Source organism: Ovis aries, chromosome 1 (genome assembly GCF_016772045.2).
Source record: "Ovis aries strain OAR_USU_Benz2616 breed Rambouillet chromosome 1, ARS-UI_Ramb_v3.0, whole genome shotgun sequence".
In the NCBI taxonomy this organism is placed as follows: domain Eukaryota; kingdom Metazoa; phylum Chordata; class Mammalia; order Artiodactyla; family Bovidae; genus Ovis; species Ovis aries.
Window position 1 is genome coordinate 256399333 of NC_056054.1, and position 21313 is coordinate 256420645.

Consider the following 21313-nt stretch of genomic DNA (forward strand, 5'->3'; position numbering starts at 1 on the left):
TTGGACACAAACTGAGCACGCTTGCACCCTGAGGATTCCCGTGCCGTCAGGCAGCTAAGCATATGTGTCACAGCTGCTGAGCCTGCACACCCTAGAGCCTATTCCCTACAAAAAGAGAAGCCACTGCGTTGAGAAACCTGCACATCCTCACTAGAGAGTAGCATCCACCTGCCACAACTAAAGAAAGCCCTCATGCAGCAGTGGAGCCCCACACCAGCAAAAAAAAAGAAGCCTAGTATGTTGAAGTGGTCGTGTGGTTAATCATCGGCAGCTGACCCAAAATTTAAACCTAGATTTTCTGAATTCACATGTTTAACTCCAGTTTATTTCTGTAATTACTTTGAAATTTACAAGTAGTAAGACTAGTTTAAGAAGCTACCTACATTTTAGAAATTGCTGTGCACTAATATTCAGAAGATATTTGAATTATTCTGGTTTCTATTTTATTTAAAGCCTCAGTACTTACCAGTAGTGGGTAATAATGTTATGGGATTGTGAAGAAGTGATAAAATTTAAGAATTCTTTAGGAATCAAAGTTTCAGAATATACTTTTTAATGTATTTAAAATGTAAATATAAAGGTTGTCTTATTTACACATAATGGGTTTAGACACACACTTTCAATAAATAGATTTCTGTTGACAGAAATAGGCCATTTTAAATGTGTTAATCTAAAGCCAATTTTTTTTCATTGCAGATCTATCTTTGTGGTTTTAATGGCAGAAAGCTAGATAAACTGAGAAGACTTATTAACAGTGGAGGTGGAGTTCGTTTTAATCAGCTCAATGAAGATGTAACTCATGTTATTGTGGGAGATGATGATGATGAATTGAAGCAGTTTTGGGATAAATCAGCCCACAGGTTTTGTCAGTTTTTAATTCAAAGCAGTTTCTACTCTGTAATGATTTTTCTTAAAATTGCATATCCTGACAGTTATGGGAACTGCATGGCACATGGGATAATGGTATTTATAGTTTAAACTAATATATAACTGTACTGTTTTTGTAGGCCTCATGTAGTGGGAGCAAAATGGTTGCTAGAGTGTTTTAGTAAAGGTTATATGCTTCCTGAAGAGCCATACATCCGTGTTAACTACCAGCCAATGGAAATTCCAGTTTCAGATCAACCTGAAAGTAAAACAGCCCTTTTAAAAAGGAAGAACAGCAGCTTCTCTAAGAATGACTTTGCTCCTGAAGAAAAGCATGAGCAAGCTGATGAAGATCTACTCTCTCAATATCAGACTAATAACCCAACAGTAGGTAAGAAAGAATGACCAGTGTTAACAGTCATTAAATATTTTGGTAGCAGAATACATACTTATGTGATTTCTGCCAGGTTCTTTAGAATTTAGGTAATACCAACCTCTTTCTTCTCTTGAAGTTTTATTTGTATTACTTTTTTTTTTTTTTTAAAGCAGGCAAGGCTAAGAGATTCTAGACAAATAAAGTCTCTCACTGTTTCCATTGTTTCCCCATCTATTGGCCATGAAGTGATGGGACCAGATGCCATGATCTCCATTTTTTGAATGTTGAGTTTCAAGCCAGCTTTTTCACTTTCCTGTTTCACTTTTGCAAGAGGCTCTTTAGTTCTTCTTTGCTTTCTGCCATAAGAGTGGTGTCATCTGCATATCTGAGGTTATTGGTATTTCTCCTGGCAATCTTGTTTTCCAGCTTGTGCTTCATCTGGTCTGGCAAGGTATTTGTTACAAGGTATTTTAACCTTATAACAAATGCCTCTTAGTTTGTAATCGTAGTTTTAATGAGTATAATGCTGCACTGTAGACTACTGTCTCAGGTTGTAGTCTTCTCAGTGTGCTAAACACAATTGCCAGTGAAAAGTTGTGAACAGCGTTTCTACTTTTTAAATACTTTTTATTATAAAGTATTTATCCAAAAAGATATAAAGAATAATTTAACAAATAACCATATACTACTAATCTGTTTCTTGGCCTTTTGGCTGAGATTGCAGACGGTAAAGCGTCTGTCTACGATGTGGGAGATTTGGGTTCAATCCCTGGGTTGGGAAGATTCCTTGGAGAAGGAAATGGCAATCCACTCCAGTACCATTGCCTGGAAAATCTCATGGACAGAGGAGCCTGGTAGGCTACAGTCCATGGGGTCACAAAGAGTCGGACACGACTGAGCGACTTCACGTTCACGTTCACTAATCTGTTTAAAAACTATAGGATATTCTGCTTGGTCAAAATTCTCCTGTGAATCCCTCCTCATTTTCGTAGTAGTTTATAACATATGTATATCTGTAAGTAATATACACACTGTTTTGTTTTGTGTGTATTTGAACTTATATAAATCATACATGATATGTACTGTTTTGCTACCCTACCCTAAACCTGCAAGATACTCATCTCATCCTAGTAACTGGTTATGAATATATCACACTGGTATATGAACATGCCATAGTTTATCTATTGCCCTTCCTGAGGAGATTTTTATTGTGGTTTTTTTGTTTTGTTTTCTAATAACAAACAGTACTGCTGAAATTGTTCTTGTGTGTGTCTCTGGGCACGTGAGCAAGAATTTCTCTGGGGTGGGATGACTGATTCCTGGGATAAGTATGTCTTCCACTTTCTTACATGAAGCGTATTGCTTTCTGGAGTGTTTTAGTTTAGCACTTTATACTAGAACAGTAGTAAGGGTTCCTGTTGTTGCACATCCTTTCAACATTTAGTGTTTCTCAAAAGGCTTGAAATTCTTATTTATTTGATGGGTGTAGAGAGGGATCTCATTGTGGTTTTAATTTTATAACATTGCTAATAAGGTAGAGCATCGTTTTGAATGTTATTTGGGTATAATTTTTATTTATTTTTTTATTGAAGAATAGTCACTTTACACAGTTTTGCTGTTTTCTGTCCAACATCGACATGTATACCTATGGCTGCATAGGTATACATATATCCCCTCCCTTTTGAAACTCCCTTCCGTCTCCCTCCCCATCCCACCCCTCTAGGTTGATACGGAGCCCCTGTTTGAGTGTCCTGTAAAGTAGGGTTTTTAATCCATTATTTCGTGGTTTGTGCTTTTCTATTTTATGTAAGTTTTCCTATCTGAATGTCATAAAGTTGTATTTTAAAAGTCTTAAAATTTTGCTTTTTCACATTTCGTCTTCAGTCCACATGGAGTTGATTTTTGCACTTGATAAGAAGCATTCAGATTGTCAGTGTAAATAATCACTTATTCTCAAACTTTTTTGAATAGGCCATCCTTTCTCAACTAATTTGCCCTGTTACCCCTGTCATTTATTAAGGGTCTGTTAAGTGGGGATCTGTGTTTAGGCTTTTTATTCTGTTCCACTGAGATACTTCACTGATAAACCATCTTATTTTAATAGCCTGGCCCTCCAGTTTTCTTTACAAAAGTTTCTTACCTATTCTTGGACTTTTGCTTCTGTATACATTTTTAAAATTAATTTGTCAGTTTGAATAAATCTGTATGGGAATTTGGTTGGGATTGTATTGAATTTATAATTTGGAGCAGGATTGACATCTTTACCATGAAAAGATCTTTCTATCCATGAATATAGAATATCAGCATCAGTTTATGTTTTTCAATAAAGTGTAACTGGAGTCATAAGACACTAGACATGCCATGTTACAGCTATCCCTAGTTTTTTGTGTTTGTGTCTGTTCATTTGATATTTTAATTCTTAAAATTATATTTTACTGGTATATAAGAGTAAAACATTTTGAATAAGAACATTTTGGGTATTGAGTTTTTAAAAAATTGTGGTAAAATATGCCTGACATAAAATTTACCGTTTTAACCATCCTTTGATATACAGGTTATTGGTATTAGTTATATTCACATAGTTTTGCCACCATCATTACCATCCATGCCAGAACTTTATCTTCCCAAACTGAAACTTTATAGGCCTTAAACAGTAACTCTATATTACTCCTTCAACCGTTTCCTGGCAACCACCATTATATTTCTGTCTCTATGAATTTGACTATTCTAGGTAGCTCATATACATGGAGTCAAGACAATACCTTTTGTGTCTGGCTTATTTCACTTAGCATTATGTCCTCAAGGCCATGTTTTAGCATGTGTCAGAATATCATTCCTTATTAAAGTTGAATAATACTCCATTGTATGTTGGAATTGTCTGTTCCATTTTCTGTTGATGGACACTTGAGTTGTCCCTACCTTTGGCTGTTGTAAATTATGGTGCTGTGAACATTGGTGTACATATATCTGTTCAACTCCCTGCTTTCAGGTCTTTTAGATATAGTCTCAGAGGTGGAATTGATAAGTCATGGTAATTCTATGTTTAACTTTTTGGGAAACTATCTTGCTGTTTTCCACAGTGCTGAACTACTTTACATCTTCACCAGCTGTGCACAAAGGTTCCAGTTTTTCTACATCCTTAGAACATACTGTATTTCCTTTTATTTTTTTTCATAATAAAAGTCATCCTAATGGATTTGAAGTGATATCTCACTGATGGTTTTGATTTTCATTTCCGTGATTAGTGATGTTGTGCGTCATTTCCTGCTTTTATTGGCCATCTATATATCTTCTTTGGAGAAGTGTTTATTCAGTCGGGTTGCCTTTTGTTTGTTCTTGAGTAGTAGGCGTTCTTTATATATTCTGAATATTAATCTCTTATCAGTTATTTGATTTGTATATATTTTCCCCCTTCTTTGGGTAGCATTTTCACATTGTGTTCTTTGATAGACGAAAGTTTTAATTGTGGTGAAGTCCAGTTTATCTGTTTTTTTCTCATTGCTTGTGTTTTTGGTGTCATAATTAAAAAATCATTACCAAAGGTAGTCATGAAACTTTCTCATACGTTTTCTCATAAAAGTTTTGTTTTTATTCTTTAGAGCTTTGATCTGGGTATTACGTACTTTTCCTCTGCTCATTGGAATTATCATATGCTTTTTCCTTCTTGGTGTGATAAATTGTATTAGTAGATTTTATATTGTCAAGTCAAGTTTAAATTCTTCTGGATGTGATATATTCATCTTTTTTACACATTGCTCTATTTGCTAATATTTGATTTAGTCTTTTATCTACTCAGTGTGATACTGACCTATACTTTTCCTTCTTCCATTTATCTTTGTTGGATTTTGTTGTTAATTGATAAAATGGATTGGGGGATTGCTCTTTCTTTTTTCAAAAATCTCAGAGTTTGTGGTAAATTGTGGGATTATTTTTTTCCTTTTTTTTTTTTAAATCTCAGAGTTTGTGTAACATTGGGGTTCCCTATCCTTGAATGTGTGCTGAAACGCATCTGTCTGTTTGGGCCTAGTGTTTCTTTGTAGGAAAATTTATAGTACTAATTCACTTAATGGATATAAGACTGTTCAGTTCCGTTTTTTTCTGAATCAATTTTTGTAAGCTGTGTTTACTAGGAAGCTTAATGGCTAATTTTATTAGTCTTTTTAGCAAACTAACTTGATTCATAAATTTATTCTTTATTCCTTCTGATTTCTTGAGTTGCATGATTTGCTTTTTTTTGGTAGTCTTTTAATCTAAGTATGTCAATAGATTTCTCTGAAAGTACTCACTCAACTAGTTGTATTTCCAAAGGTTTTTAAAAAACTTTTGTATTTTGCTCACACTGGGTCTTCATTGCTGCACACAGGCTTTCTCTAGTTTTGGAGAGGAGAGGCTGCTCTAGTCGCAGCGCACAGGCTTCTCATTGCAGTGTGTGGGCCCCTCCTTCCGGTGCCTTTTCCTGTGGAGCACAGGCTCTCGAGCACTTGGGTTCTAGCAGCTGTGGCATGGGCTCAGTAGCTGTGGCACATGGATTTCAGTTGCCCATGGCATGTGGACTCTTCCCGGACCAGGAATCAGACCCATGTCCCCTGCTTTGGCAGGCGGATTCTTACCTACTTTACCACCAGGGAGGTCCCAAAAGATCTTTTATGTAGAATTTTTGTAATTTGTTATTGTTGTTACTCACTCGCAGAGTCGTGTCTGACTCTTTGCCAGCCCATGGACTGCAGCACTCCAGGCTTTCCTGTCATTCACTATCTCCTGGAGTTTGCGCAAACTCATGTATCCATTAAGTCAGTGATGCTATCTAGCCATCTCATCCTCTGCTGCACGTTTCTCTTTTTTACCTCCAATTTTTCCCAGCTTTAGGGTCTTTTCTAATGAGTCTGTTCTTTGCATCAGGTCGCCAAAGTAATTCTGTCCTAAATATTTTCTAACTTTATCATATCTTTGGTCTGTGAGGTGTTTAGGAAGTGGTTTTTGTAAATGTTCTTCTGTGCCTCAGAAAAATGTTTTCTATGATTATTTGGAAATTTATACATTTATATGATGTAATCAAGTTTTGTCAGTTCTGTCATATGCATGGAATAGATGTTAAACTCCTCTGTTGTAATGGTGACTGTCACTTTTTCCATGCAGTTCTGTCACATTCAATTCTTTTGTGTGTATTTTGAAGTTTTATTACATGGTGATCCTCATTGCCCTAATTTTTATTTTACTTAAGATCTATTTTATCTGACATTAAAACACCTATACCTGTTCACATATGTATTTTTTTAGTATGACTTTCTTTTAATTGAAAATTGGTTGATTTACATTGTTACTTGTGATATATTTTGATTATTTTCTACCCTCTTGTTCTGTGCTATTTGTCCCATTTTTCCATGCTTCCTTGTTTTTCGTTTGTTTTTTTTTAACATTTTTGTCTTTTGGATGGGTTGAGCTTGCCTTTTCCTTCCCCAGATCACACTCCCAATTCTGCATCTTTCCCTCTACTGATTTCGAAGCTTATATATACTATTTTATGTTTTCAGTGTTTACCCTTGAAAATCTAATGTACATCATAGCTTAAAATTTTAAATTAATTAGAATTTTTGTCTTTCTTATGAATATTATAAGGACCTTATAACATTTATCTTCAGCATCACTACCAACCATACCTTCTACACATGCACTCGTTAATATATTCAGCTTATGTGATTTTGTCTTGTATTTTCATTATCCTTTAATCCCACAATTAGGCATTGTTGTTTTCTATATTCAGTAATTGTTTTGATTTACCAGCATATTTAGCTACTTCTTTGCTCCATATTCCTTATTGCATCTGATCTCTCTCCTTTGGAATAATTTTCTTTTTTCTTAAGATATATCCTTTGGAAATTTCTTCAGTTTCTGTTAATGTCTTTATTTTCCCTTGTCCTTAAAAAACAGTTCTAGACAGTTAATTTGTCAGAGCTCTTGGGAGATATTTTTTCTTTGTCATCTGTTTCCATGACTGCTGATTAAGAAGTCAGATGTCAGCTTACTTGTCATTCTTTTGTAGGAAATCTTTTTTTCTCTGTTTGGTGGTGCTAATGGTTAAGAATCCACCTGCCAGTGCAAGAGACACAAAAGATGAGGGTTTGATCCCGGAGTTGGGAAGTTCCCCTGAAGTAGCAAATGGCAACCTACTCCAGTGTTTATGCCTGCAAAATTCCATGGGTAGAGGAACTTGGCAGGCTGCAGTCCATGGAGTCGCAAAAGAGTCTGACACAGCTTAGTGGCTAAACAGCAACAGCATCTATTTTTCTCTATTTTTAATACCTTTTAGTTTTTGTGTCCTGGAGTTTTACCATTTATTTGTCTTATTTGCAAGTCATTGTGCTTTTTGAATCAGAGAATTAGTGAGGTTTTTTTTCCTTTATTAGTTTAAAAAATTTTTTCATCTATTATATCTTTGAATATTGCTTTCCTTCTCTATATTCTGTAACTCCCCTTTAGCTCTGTGTCCTTAATCTGTCCTTCTAATTTCATCTTTTTTTATTATTTATTATATGTAATTTCTTTAGATTTTCCTTCTAAAACACTATTTTTCTGTTTAGCTATTGCTTAATATGTTTAACCCATCCATTAAACTTTCAAGTTCAGTATTTTTTCAGTTCGTAGAAGTCCTAGTTCTTTCAGTAGTGTGTTGTTCTGTATTTGTGGGGCTTTTTTGCTTTATTTCTTGAGACATTTTAAACCTGTTGCAACATCTGAATGAAGAACAGGGCTAGTTCTCCTGATTGTTGTTCATGATGCTTGGCTTCCTCATGTGTTTTGTGACATTTATTATATAAACTCTTTCTCGTTAGGACTTGAGGTTCTAGGAAGCCTGGGAAGAGAATTTGGTCCTCCAGATAAAGTTTATGTTTAAACCTGCCAGGAGCCTAGGAATTTCCCAACTTAGGACACCCCTAAGTTACTTATTAGCTGGATGTTTTTGGACCATCAGGCCCTAACCTACTCTGAGGACCAGCCTATGATGACAGATTCCCAAGAGAGATGTGTTGACAAACCCCTCCCCACTCCCTAAAAGCCAAAATCGTGTACTTCTCATCTCTTTGCAGGGTGATTGGTTTTTGATGGACATTTTTACTGAAGGCATCTTCCTGTAGGGTTTCTGAGTGGAAGGGTATACTCTGCCCCACCTCTAATTAGTGTGGGATAAAAGGCTTGACTCCTGTCCCTCCACATGACATCCTTAAATCCTAAGGGTGTTGGTCACTGCCAAAATAGATGGTAATTGTTACCTTTAGTGATTACTTAATGCTCTGGATTCATGGTACCACTTCATTTTTAGCCTTTGAGAATTTACCTTGCTTTTTTTGTAAACTCAACTTTGCATTTATAATGATACCTTTAATATTTCATTCTCTATTTTTAGGTGTTTTATGGTGAGAGGGTTCTGCATGTCTAGCTGGCCATATTTTTATTTATTTCTGACATAGTTTTAGAGAATTTCAATTTTCCTTTTTTTTTTTAAGCTTAAAACATTTAATAATCCACACTGTTCATATTGTTCTGCAAAATGATTTTTGTCAGACCATTTGCTCATGCTTTAGTAGTGTATCATATCAGATCATCCTAATTTTTAAGGATGTTTTAGTACAAAAAGACCACCTATTGACTGGAAGCAGTTTTATATGCTATCCTTCAACAAGGGTGCTTGTTGGAGTCAGGCAATTAGTTTCTCAGATCTTCTTTTCTGAAGCAGCTAGTAGTGTACTGACTTTGAAAGGATTTGGTGATATTAAATCTCAGTGAATCCCTGAGTACCTTTGAAGGAATGTAATTAAGTGTTTATTTCATATTGAAAAAGCTATCAAAAAGTGTCTGTTAGGCTTCTGAATGACATCTGTTTGAAAAGAGGGTTCTATTGGTAAATGAACTGCTATAAAATGTGTTATTTTATTCTGAACCTTTAATAACTTCAGGGTTTTACTTATAATTTATAAGAACATAGTATTTCTAGTTTGTTTTTATAGTATGTACTGATGTGTTCAGTCATGGCCAACTCTGTGACTCCACGGATTGTAGCCCACTGGGCTCCTCTGTCTGTGGAATTTTCCAGGCAAGAATACTGAAGTGGGTTGCCATTTCCTTGTCCAGTTTTTACTGTAGTAGTCTAAAATTTCTTTCTTCTTTCCACCAGGCTTCTTTCTTCTTACCACCTCACCGATTATACAGAAACATCAAACAAAGTTGTTTTTTTCCTCCTAGATGTGATTGTGAGCAATTTTAATGCAAAAAAAATGTGTTTTTACATTTTATATTATACATTTTATAACTACTCTCTGAATGCTTTATGGTATCATGTAACCTTTATTTCCACCCAGGCTTACTCATCCTCGTGTGTGCTCAGTCATGTCTGACTCTTGGTGACCTTTTAGACTGTGGCCTTCCAGGCTCCTCTTGCCTGGCATTTTTCAGGCAAGAATACTGAAGTGAGTAGCCATTTCCTCCTCCAGGGGAACTTCCTGACCCAGGATTAAACCCTAGTCTCCTGAATCTCTTGCATTGCAGGCAGATTCTTTACCTGCTGAGCCATTGGGAATACATCGCTCTAAATTATAGATACACTGTTATCCTTTACTCCTTAGAGTATGAAACTGAGGGTCAGAGAGTCTCCTGACGTACTGATCAGTAAATGCTCTAGACAGGACAGCTTCTTCAGAGTCTCAGAGCAATTTAAATACTTGCATTAGGTAGAAATTAAAGTGTGTATATACGTACTTTATATATATATATACACATACACACACACACACACACACTCTATATATATACTTTTCTCCAATAAGCATGACTTTTCACTTTTCAACTAATGACTGTATGCATGTGTATATACAGTCACTAGTTGAAAAGTGTAAAGAATCATTTATATATGTATATATGTACATACACACACACAGCCATATACAGTAATTAAAGTGAAGAGAGTCCTGCCTATTGGAGATGAGGATAGAAATAAGAAGATGGCTTCCCTGGTGGCTCCGCAGTAAAGAATCCGCCTGCTGTGCAGGAGATGTGGGTTCAATCCCTAGGTCAGAAAGATTCCCCTGGAGAAGGAAATGGCAGCCCACTTCAGTGATTTTGCCTGGGAAATCCCATAAACAGAGGATCCTGGCTGGCTACAGTCCATGAAGTTGGAAAAGAGTGGGACACGACTTAGCAACTAGAACAACTATAACATAATGTTATGGACCCTGGAATCAGACAAACTTTGGTTTATGTCTCATTTCTGCCAGCTAATAACTGTGTGACCTTAGAGAAATTACATAACCTCCTTAGACCTGACATTCTTCTTGAAGGATGGGTGTAGATACAGCAATAGAACTAGCCTTATATTATCATAAGGATTAATTACATGCACGAAAAGCATTAAGTACAGTGCCTATGTCCCTGGTGGCTCTGATGGTGAAGAATCTGCCTGGAATGTGGGAGACCCAGGTTCAGTTTCCTGGGTTAGGAAAATCCCCAGAAGGAAATGGCAGCTCACTCCAGTGTTCTTGTCTGGAGAATCCCATGGACAGAGAAGCCTGGCAGACTGTAGTGCATGGGGTCACAAAAAGTTAAGACACAGCTGAGCAACTAACTCTATGTAAATAGGAAAGAATCTTTGAATAGCTTGCAGGCTTGTTGGAATCCCAGGAAGCAGGGCTTGGAAAATTCTGAAAGTTGCTCAGTTATGTTTGACTCTTTGCGACCCCACAGACTGTCCATGGAATTCTCCAGGCCAGAATACTGGAATGGGTGGCCTTTCCCTCCTCCAGATCTTCCCACCCAGGGACTGAATTCAGGTCTCCTGCATCGCAGGCAGAGTCTTTACCAGCAGAGCCACAAGGGAAGCCCCTTGCAGAGTTACTGGAGCTTCATGATTTTCTAGTACACTAGGAATACCTAGAATACTAACATGATTGCTCTTATCCCAGGATGGTAATACTCATTGCTGTCTTGGGAACCCAGAGGATGGGGTAGGTCATATTCTTTCTTCATTGTATACTTATAAAGCCTTAGTTTTGTAATTGTGGTCACAGTTCTCAGGTTCCCTGTTACCTTTATATCCTTACTAGGAGATAAACTTTATAAAGTAAATTACCTGTTAGAAAACATTTCTTTTTCTTTTCCAGTTGAAGTTGCCAAGTCCGAAGTTGGGCTCTGCGGTGACTGTACTCATGTGGAGCCCCTTAATGATTCTACTCATATTTCTCTGCAAGAACACCAGTCTTCCATCAGTCATTGCCTCCCTGATGTTTCTACAATTACCGAAGAAGGTTTATTTAGCCAAAAGAGTTTCCTAGTTTTGGGTTTTGGTAATGAAAATGAATCTAATATTGCAGCCATCATAAGAGAAAATGCTGGAAAAATTGTGTCCCTTCAGAGCAGAGTTGTTGCTGATTATGCTGTGGTTCCTCTGCTGGGGTGTGAAGTACAGGCGACTGTGGGAGAAGTTGTAACAAACACATGGCTGGTAAGAAAACACCACATCAGTTCAAATGTAGTATTGAAGGATGTCTGAAGCTAAGAGAGAATGTTTATATCTTTGGCACTTTAGTTTTGGTAGACTGGTATTTGGGTTTGGGCACTGTCTGGATTTTGCTTTTAGCAAAGGAAATTATAAATAATAAAATATGCAAGCTTCTTGGTCCTAATTCTGGTAGAATAGAGGGGCTACATCAGCAGCATTCTTTCCTAGGAAAGTGACTCCAGGTCTTCTCATATTTAGGTTTTCCCTGTTTTCTTACTAACAAAGCATGACATGCACTTTTGTATTATTGCATCTTGTTGGCTTATCAATGATAATTTCAACCATTGACTTTTTCAACTTTCCAAGACTTAAGAGGAAAAAATGATAACTACATTGGAAGAAATTAAATCTAAAGCAATATTTAGGAAATTCAATGATAAATCTGACTGATTTTAATATCCTATATAATGACTGATACATTTTAATATTATGATTTTAAATGTATTGTGAATGAGCATATACACATTTATATTAAAGTAATATTGCTTTTCACTGTAACTGAACCAGTGTTAACCACTAATCGCTTATTTCAGGTTGATGATGTTTTTCTTGTTTTTGAAAGGTAACTTGTATAGACTACCAGACTTTAATTGATCCAAAGTCAAATCCTCTCTTCACACCAGTTCCAGTTATGGCAGGAATGACTCCTTTAGAGGATTGTGTTCTTTCATTCAGCCAATGTGTAGGAGCTGAAAAAGACTCATTGACATTCTTAGCAAATCACCTTGGAGCCAGGTATGTCGTATTTTTAGTACCTGCCATCTTGGTGTATGTATTATTTGTTTTTACTTACTGAAAAGCATACAAATTAGCATTTCGCTGGATGTCTTATAATATTTATGAGGAGTATGTTGTGTATCTGATGTGGTGGCTCAATGTGGAAGGGAGAGAATCATGTTAGACAGGTACTTAGCAAGTATTAAGACTATAGGCATTAATGCTTACCTACCAGGAAAAGGCATATTTAAAGGTACTGCTTGTCTCAGTGTTATTTCCTTCTGTGTGCCATATTCTTTTTCAGTATACATTAATTGTTTCTCTGCAGTGCAGTGTTAAGCAGAAATAATGAATACTTGGGGAGAAAGAAAATGAATTTAAAAGTTCTGGAATCCAAATTAGCCCAACCTGTAAGTGAACTTTAATGGTGGCTGTTTAAAAAAAAAGAAAACTGTTACATAAATAATTATAAATGAACTAACTTTCACATTAAAGGAAAAGTTCTTTTAGAATATATCATGAAATAGCACTTAAAATACTTTTTAAATAAGAGCCACACATAAACCAAAGTGATTTAGAACATTTGGGGAAAAAAGTAAAGATGGGCAAAGATACATGAAAAGAAAGGAGAGGGGTACAATTTTATTATCAGACAAATTTGAATTCAAATGGAAAGGCATGAAACGGAGGGAAAGCATGTTGTAAATAAAGAATGCTATTTACACTGAAAATTTCTAATTTCTAAAAAAATTAGAAATGAATAGTAGAAATGGAAAATGAAGACTGTATCAACTGGACATTTTATAACTTTTTAATAACTCTTGGTTCAAAGGGGAATTCAAAACCCATTTATAAGCCTAGATGTCATTGTCAACCCAATAGTAACAAGCAACACCAGTACCCACATTGTGACCTTAAAATACAGTTTCCCACTAAAAGAAACTAAAGCTTAAAGAAATGATCAGTTCTACGTCTGGGGCAGAAAAGATACCAGTGAGTCTGGAACCTTTTGTCAGAATGGAGAACAAATATATTATTGCACTACAAAGGGTGTGTCAAAAGGACCGCCACTGGCCAAAGACAGGAAAAATGTCAATAGCAGCAGTGGCTCCAGACATCATCAAATAATATTTCAATCATGACTTCATAATGGCACCAAAAAACTAAGCTAATTGGCCATGTTTGAAGGATGCTAGGAAACAACTCATTATTTTTGAAAGCTGGTGAATGAGGAGAAAGGATCTGGTATTTATTCTGCCTTCCTGGTACAGTCTGTATCAGACTGTATCCATAGTAATAGATAAGACAAAGTTTCCCTTTATAGAGGTATTCCAACAAATAAGTGAAGAAGAAATGGTAAAATTTTGACTCCTAATAAATGGAAGAATCTAGATATTGAAAACCAACATTCACATAATAAGGAGAAAACTACATATGCCTCCTTATGAAGATTATACAACCATCTTGAAACAATCTTATCAAAATAATGAAACCTCATGATCTAGTATCTCCAACAAATATAAAGGGGGCATGGAAAGAAGAGGGAACCTGGAAGTCAGAAAACATAAAAAATGAAATGTAGTGTTTAAGGGTGGGAAGTGATAAAAATAAAGCAAAGTAAGGAAGTCCAGTCGCTCAGTCGTGTCCGACTCTTTGCAACCCCATGAACTGCAGCATGCCAGGCCTCACTGTCCATCACCAACTCCCGGAGTCCACCCAAACCCATGTCCATTGAGTTGGTGATGCCATCCAACCATCTCATCCTCTGTCGTCCCCTTCTCCTCCTGCCCGCAGTCTTTCCCAGCATCAGGATCTTTTCAAATCAGTCAGCTCTTCGCATGAGGTGGCCAAAGTATTGGAGTTTCAGCTTCAAGATCAGTCCTTCCAATGAACACCCAGGACTGATCTCCTTTAGGATGGACTGGTTGGATCTCCTTGCAGTCCAAGGGACTGTCAAGAGTCTTCTCCCAACACCACAGTTCAAAAGCACCAATTCTTTGGTGCTCAGCTTTCTTTATAGTCCGACTCTCACATCCATACATGACCACTGGAAAAACCATAGCCTTGACTAGATGGACCTTTATATTTACTACTCTGGGTAGGAATTCCTTAGAAAAAATGGCGTAGCTATCAGTCAACAAGAGTCCAAAATGCAGTACTTGGATGCAGTCTCAAAAACGACAGAATGATCTCTGTTCGTTTCCAAGGCAAATCATTCAGTATCACAGTAATCCAAGTCTATGCCCCAACCAGTAACACTGAAGAAGCTGAAGTTCAACAGTTCTATGAAGACCTATAAGACCTTCTAGTACTAACACCCAAAAAAGATGTTATTTTCATTACAGGAGACTGGAATGCAAAAGTAGGAAGTCAGGAAACACCTGGAGTAACAGACAGATTTGGCCTTGGAGTACAGAATGAAGCAGGGCAAAGGCTAATAGAGTTCTGCCAAGAGAATGCACTGGTCATAGCAAACACCCTCTTCCAACAACACAAGAGAAGACTCTACACATGAACATCACCAGATGGTCGACACCGAAATCAGACTGATTATATTCTTTGCAGCCAAAGATGGAGAAGCTCTATACAGTCAGCAAAAACAAGACCTGGAGCTGACTGGCTCAGATCATGAAGTCCTTATTGTCAAATTTAGACTGAAATTGAAGAAAGTGGAAAAAACCACTAGGCCATTCATGTATGACCTAAATCAAATCCCCTATGACTATACAGTGGAAGTGAGAGATAGATTTAAGGGACTAGATCTGATGAGTACCTGATGAACCATGGACGGAGGTTCATGACATTGTAAAGTAAGGAAGTGATAACTATAAATATCCAAACAGTGGCTGCTATTAACATGGGAGGGGAGAGGTTCTGAAGTGACTGGTAAGAGTCTGTCTTCTGATGTGGGTGGGGAAAATAAGGGTTTTCATCTTATGATAATTCACTAAATCTTGTATTTCCTTTTTTGCTGTGTTCTGTACTTTGCTTATACTAAACAATAAGCTTTTGGAAAAAACAAATTGTAGAAAAGAACAGTAAGAAAATATGGCAGTAGACTAAAGCAGTGCTCATAGAAAAATTCAGCAAACTGAGTATATAAAATACTAATCTACAGAAGTCACTGACCTTCATATGTGCAGCTAGTTAGAAGAGCTAATGAAAACAGAGATCTTTTACTAAATCTGTAGTAAAAGATAAAATAGGTAGCAACGAATGAACAAAATGAAACCAAAATAGACTCATAGATACAGAGTTTAGTGGTCACCAGAAGGGGGGAAATGGCAACCCACTCCAGTGTTCTTGCCTGGAGAATCCCAGGGACGGGGGAGCCTGGTGGGCTGCTGTCTATTGGGTTGCACAGAGTTGGACACGACTGAAGCAATTTAGCAGCAGCAGCAGAAGGGAAGGCAATAAGAGGCTGGGCAAAATTAGTGAAGGGGATTAAGAGGTACAAAATTCCACTTATAAAATTTAAAAGTCACGGGGATGTAATTGGATTTGGTATTGATCCTTTGTAATCTATTTAAATGTTGAGTCACTATATCGTACACCTTAAACTAATAATGTGTGTCAACTATATTTTGATTTAAGAAAAAACTTGAAAGTGAAACTTGGAAGAGCTACAGAAACTTGTAAAATGCTGTTGAGGGAAACAGGACTTGAAGAGTATGAAAGATGTACCTGTTCTGGGACAGGAAGACTAAACATTATAAAGAAATTTTTTAGAGAAGGCAATAAGCAAACTAATTCTTAAATTCATAAGAAAATATTAGCAAGCAGGAAAGTCATAAGAATTCTGAAATAAAATTGTTATTTAAATATATTTTGTAAACCCCACAGATGATAATATGTCCGTAAGTAGCAGAAAGTTAAGTGAACAGACAGAAAGCATAGAAATAGACCTAAATACAAACAGGAATTTAGTATATGATAAAGGTGATGTTTTGGCTTATTGAGGAAAAGAATTCAATAAAATTGGAGCAATATCTCATACCAAAATAAGTACCAAATTAATTGATCAGTGGGTTAAATGTGAAAAATGAATCCTTGAAAGTACTAGGGAAAATGTGGGATACTTAACAAAGACATTTCTGTTTGTATCTCAAATGGTGGTGTTCTCTTTAATATTCTGTGATCTTGAGGAAGACACTTAATTTTGCATCTTTTCCCAGGTTGTATCTTTATGATAACTTGTAAAATATTGGTATTTCACAAATACTGAGAGGATCGAATGATATACGTGAAAATGCTTAGAGAAGTTGTGGTATGGGGCTAGAGGTTGTATTATTCATATTCATCCTTTGCTCCCCTACTTGTTACATGTCTTTTACTGGGAGGAAAGACAAGATGGGTAGGTGGGTAATGACCAATTAAATAGATGATCTTTCTGGTTATTTCTTGTAAGTCTGGTTTAATTTGCTTATTTTTAAATAATTAATTTTAAAAAGTTTAATTTTAACAATACATTTTTATCCTAGAGTAAGTATTGTAAGAGGATTAGCTTAATTTAAGAAACATAACTAACTTCTAATGTGAGTATTTTCTTATACTTAGAACTCTGACAACACCATTGTATTAGAAATGTTATTCTTTGCCAACTATTATGCATATGACCATTTGCTTTTTTTTAAACGTAACTTTCAGTGTTCAGGAATACTTTGTTCGCAAGTCCAATGCAAAGAAAGGCATGTTTGCCAGTACACATCTTGTTTTGAAAGAGCCAGGTGGTTCTAAATATGAAGCTGCCAAGAAGTGGAATTTACCAGCAGTCACTATAGCTTGGCTGTTGGAGTCTGCTAGATTGGGAAAGAGAGCAAATGAAAACCATTTCCTGATTGAAAATTCATCTAAAGAAGGTTAATATTTTTGTTTGTCATTTTATATATATTTTTATAGTTTGGTTTCTGGGATTGTTGTTCAGTTGCTAAGTCTTGTCTGACTGTTTGTGACACCATGGTTTCTGGTATATGAATGTGCTAAAACTTGTTTTTAAGACTGGTCATTAAGATTTCTCCCTTTAACATGAGCCACTGTTGGGCACCCATTTTTGGGGAGAGGGGTGGGCAATGTAAGTATGTTCATAGCAGAAATGATCAATTTATAATTGTACTATCAAGTGTAGGCACAATCTGAAAGCTAAAAAATACAAAACAGTATGGGAGTGGTCTGGGGTCTCAGTGTTTGAAGTCTAAAGATGTGAGCTTGGATCCCATTTACTGTTCCTTCTGTGAGTAAAGTGCTGTCTATTCCTATTTTATTTTTCCCTATCTATGTATTTTATTCTCTTCCAGTCTGTTCCTGGACTTCTGCATGTTATCTCTTGCCCACCTTGTGCACCTTGTGCTTGCTTGTTCCTCCTTATCTTTTAGCTCCCAGCTTGGATATCACTTTCCCTGGAAAAACCTTCCTTGATTCATAAGTCTGGCCTTGTCTTGCCATAACACCATGTCTCTTTGTAGCTTTTATCCCAGTGTTACCATTCTAGTTTACTTTCCTGTTGCCCTGCTCAGCCATAAGCTCTGAAAAGGCAAGGAGTACATGCATCCTGTAAATTATATATTTTCATTGTCTAGATTGGACCTGGCATGGAGCAGCCATCTAGTAAGTGTTTTTGATAAATGTTGAAAAATGGTAGGAGGCAGAATGGGAGGACCCAGTAGCCTCTCTTATATAACAGGATGGCATCCCGGGTCACACTTTAAGGAACCTTGGGAACAGCTCTCAAAGCTATTATTACTTTTCTCTAGACAACCTGGGAATTTTACAACTGAGGCAGAGTAATGTTTAGGTCATGTTAAAATCTCATTAAGAACTTTTAAAAAACTTGACTGTAGTTGTTAACTCTGAGTACATGTAATTGGGATTTTCTTTTTACTCTGCCATTGACCAAGATGACATTAACTTCTTCATGTTCAATCACTAAGTCATGTCTGACTCTTTGTGACCTCATGGACTCAGAACACCAGGCCTTCCTGACCTTCACTGTCTCCCAGAGTTTGCTTAAGCTTATGTCCATTGAGTCAGTGATGCTATCTAACCATCTCATCCTCTGCCACCCTCTTCTCCTTTTGCCTTCTGTCTTTCCAGTGAGTCAGCTCTTCACATCAGGTGGCCAAAGTATTGAAGCGTCAGCTTCAGCATTAGTCCTTCCAATGGATATTTAGGGTTGATTTCCTTTAGGATTGACTGGTTTGATCTCCTTGAAGTCGAAGGGGCTCTCAAATGTCTTCTCCAGCATCACAATTTGAAAGCATCAATTCTTCAGCACTCAGCATTTTCATATATAATTTTGGGCAAATTATGAGGTTTATTGAGAATATTTTAAGTTGTAACAAGATGAAACAGGAAATCTAATTTCATTTATTATTTCAGTTGATTTGCTTGTCTAACTCAACATATATTTTAATATATTGTCTGGTTTGTTTCTTTGAAAGTAAATATATAGCTTTGTGGTATGAAATATCCTTAAGAATTCACATGAAAACTAATAGGAAGATAAAAACATCACTTCTTGTATGCCTCTTTAGAGACAAGAAAACGACATCAGTGGCTCACATTTGTTTCTTTTCATTTTAAATCTCTAGAACAAAGTTTGGAAACTGAAACAACAAATGAGGTGAATCTAAATCCAGATACTCCAGAGCATCCTGTAACACATCGGGAAACTCAGAGGAAAACAGCCGTTACACCTTTAGATATGAACCGCTTCCAGAGTAGGGCTTTCCGCATGGTGATGTCACAGCACTCTGGACAGGCTTCAGTCTCCCCGGCCCCAGGACAGTCACTTCAGAAGGAGCCCTCATTACACCTGGATACGCCATCAAAGTTTCTGTCCAAGGATAAACTCTTCAAGCCTTCCTTTGATGTGAAGGTGAGGCTTATAGAAAATGGTTCTGGAGATAACAGTTTTATAGTTTCTAAAGTTAAAGCACCAAGTTCTCCATCACTTAGTTTGTAGTAGTAACTTCAGAAATGTTGGCAAATAGATTCATGGTCATGAGTCCCTATGTATACCCAGCATTGAGGTAACAGCTAGAGATATATATGGTGGTGGAAAATCAGGACATCTGGGTTCAAGTCCTGTATCTCGTGAACAGTATGATTCACAGATCATTTAACATACTTGAGCATCAGTTCCATCTTTTGTACAAAGAGGATAACATCACTGAAAACTTACAGATTTACTATAAGGATCAAGTGAAATTGTGTGATGAATAGTTTTCATTAACTGTAAAATTACATAGACGCATTGGACTTAGGTTTTGATTCTAGGAGTACACCCATTGCACCTTCTGAAAATGTTACCTTTTTACCTTTCAATCCTTTGTCCTAAAAAGATGAGTTAAGTGTGCATCTTTCTTTGATCTTCTGAGCATTGGAATATGGCTCCCTGTCTGAAAAATGCATTCACAAATGAAGGTTTAATTCAGCCTTCTCAGATGGTTTTGTTTCATTCCCCGACGATAATTTTCTTCACTATTCCTTTAGTAGTTCTTGGCCTTTCAAATAGCTGTTCAAACCGTGATTTTTTTAATCCATGAACCTTTGCAAAATTATTGTGTGGTTTTACTCATAGTATGTTTTGGAGCAGACTTAAAGTTTGTAAGTTGTTCATCTTCAGAAAATAAACATAAATTGACCTGGGACAGTTTTCTCCAAGCTAAATCTTTGATCAGATTTCTTCTGAAGTAACATTTTGTACTTTAACATTACTTATGCTGTAAAAAGTAGAGGGAAAGCACTGGTTTGGAAACTGTGAGATCTAGAATCAGGCCTTTGCTTTGCCTCTTACTGCCCTTTTAGGCAAGTCAACTTCTTTGTGTTTCATTATCCTCACCTATAAAATTACGGAGCATATCTAGATGATTTCTAAGGTCTCAAAGCTAGTAATATTCTTTGAATAGTAAATGGAATAATAATAGGCAAGATAGTAGAAATATTTCTGTTTGTTGAGACCATTCTTCTACCTTACAGTGAAAAACTGATGGTTCTGAAACAGTCTCAGTGAAGGTGTAAAACCCATTTAAAGGTTTTATTGTTTAGTCATCATGTGTTTAGCAGTGTCTCTCTCTTGTGATATATAGAATAGTACTTCACTGTGTACTCAGTGGTCTTTAAATTGATACAACAGATGGGCGAAAAAGAAAAACCTGATTACCTCCTGTGCTCTCTGGTGCGTGGTGGGACACTGATGCTTCGCTTATGAGAATGTATCAGTGTTGGTGCATGCGCTTTGCTTACATGGCTTCCTTCACTTGTGCGCATTGTGTGTGTTCAAGGTTAACATTCATCAGTTGGGTACTGGCTAAATACTTTCTGCTGTATATATGGAAAACTATTCAGATGGGAAAGAGAATGAGCGCAGGTCCTGAACAGCAGTGACTAGTGCTCACGTGGGAATTGGGGTGGCGTGGGACTAGGCATATATTTTGTACCTTTGAAGATTTTCCATAATCCTCAGCTCAGTATGACTTTTTAATCCTCCTTATTGTCTAGTTTATATCCGTCCTTGCTGACTTGTTTCCTTCTGTGTTTTTTGCTTGTTTACTTGTTTGTTTTGTTTATTTTGTTTTTTGGTATCATTTTAACCAATTTCAACTGTGAAGTGAAGTCGCTCAGTCGTATCCGACTCTTTGTGAGCCCATGGGCTGTAGCCTACCAGGCTCCTCTGTCCATGGGATTTTCTAAGCAAGAATACTGGAGTGGGTTGCCATTTCCTTCTCCAGAAGATCTTCCCGACGCAGGGATTAAACCCAGGTCTCCCACATTGTAGGCAGATGCTTTACCGTCTGAGTCATTTCAAC

General features: G+C 36.7%; 1 protein-coding gene across 7 annotated transcripts in view; it reads left to right on the top strand.

The window, feature by feature from the left end:
• Positions 1–21313, top strand: part of TOPBP1 (DNA topoisomerase II binding protein 1) — a 73337-nt gene that overhangs the window by 19649 nt on the left and 32375 nt on the right. For all 7 annotated transcript variants that reach the window (XM_004003332.5, XM_042236965.1, XM_012103245.4 and 4 more), the window contains exons 9-14: positions 697–860; positions 1008–1258; positions 11392–11732; positions 12352–12524; positions 17154–17365; positions 19094–19380. In XM_004003332.5, the coding sequence (XP_004003381.2) occupies positions 697–860; positions 1008–1258; positions 11392–11732; positions 12352–12524; positions 17154–17365; positions 19094–19380 (1428 nt within the window). The remainder of the gene's footprint in view (positions 1–696; positions 861–1007; positions 1259–11391; positions 11733–12351; positions 12525–17153; positions 17366–19093; positions 19381–21313) is intronic.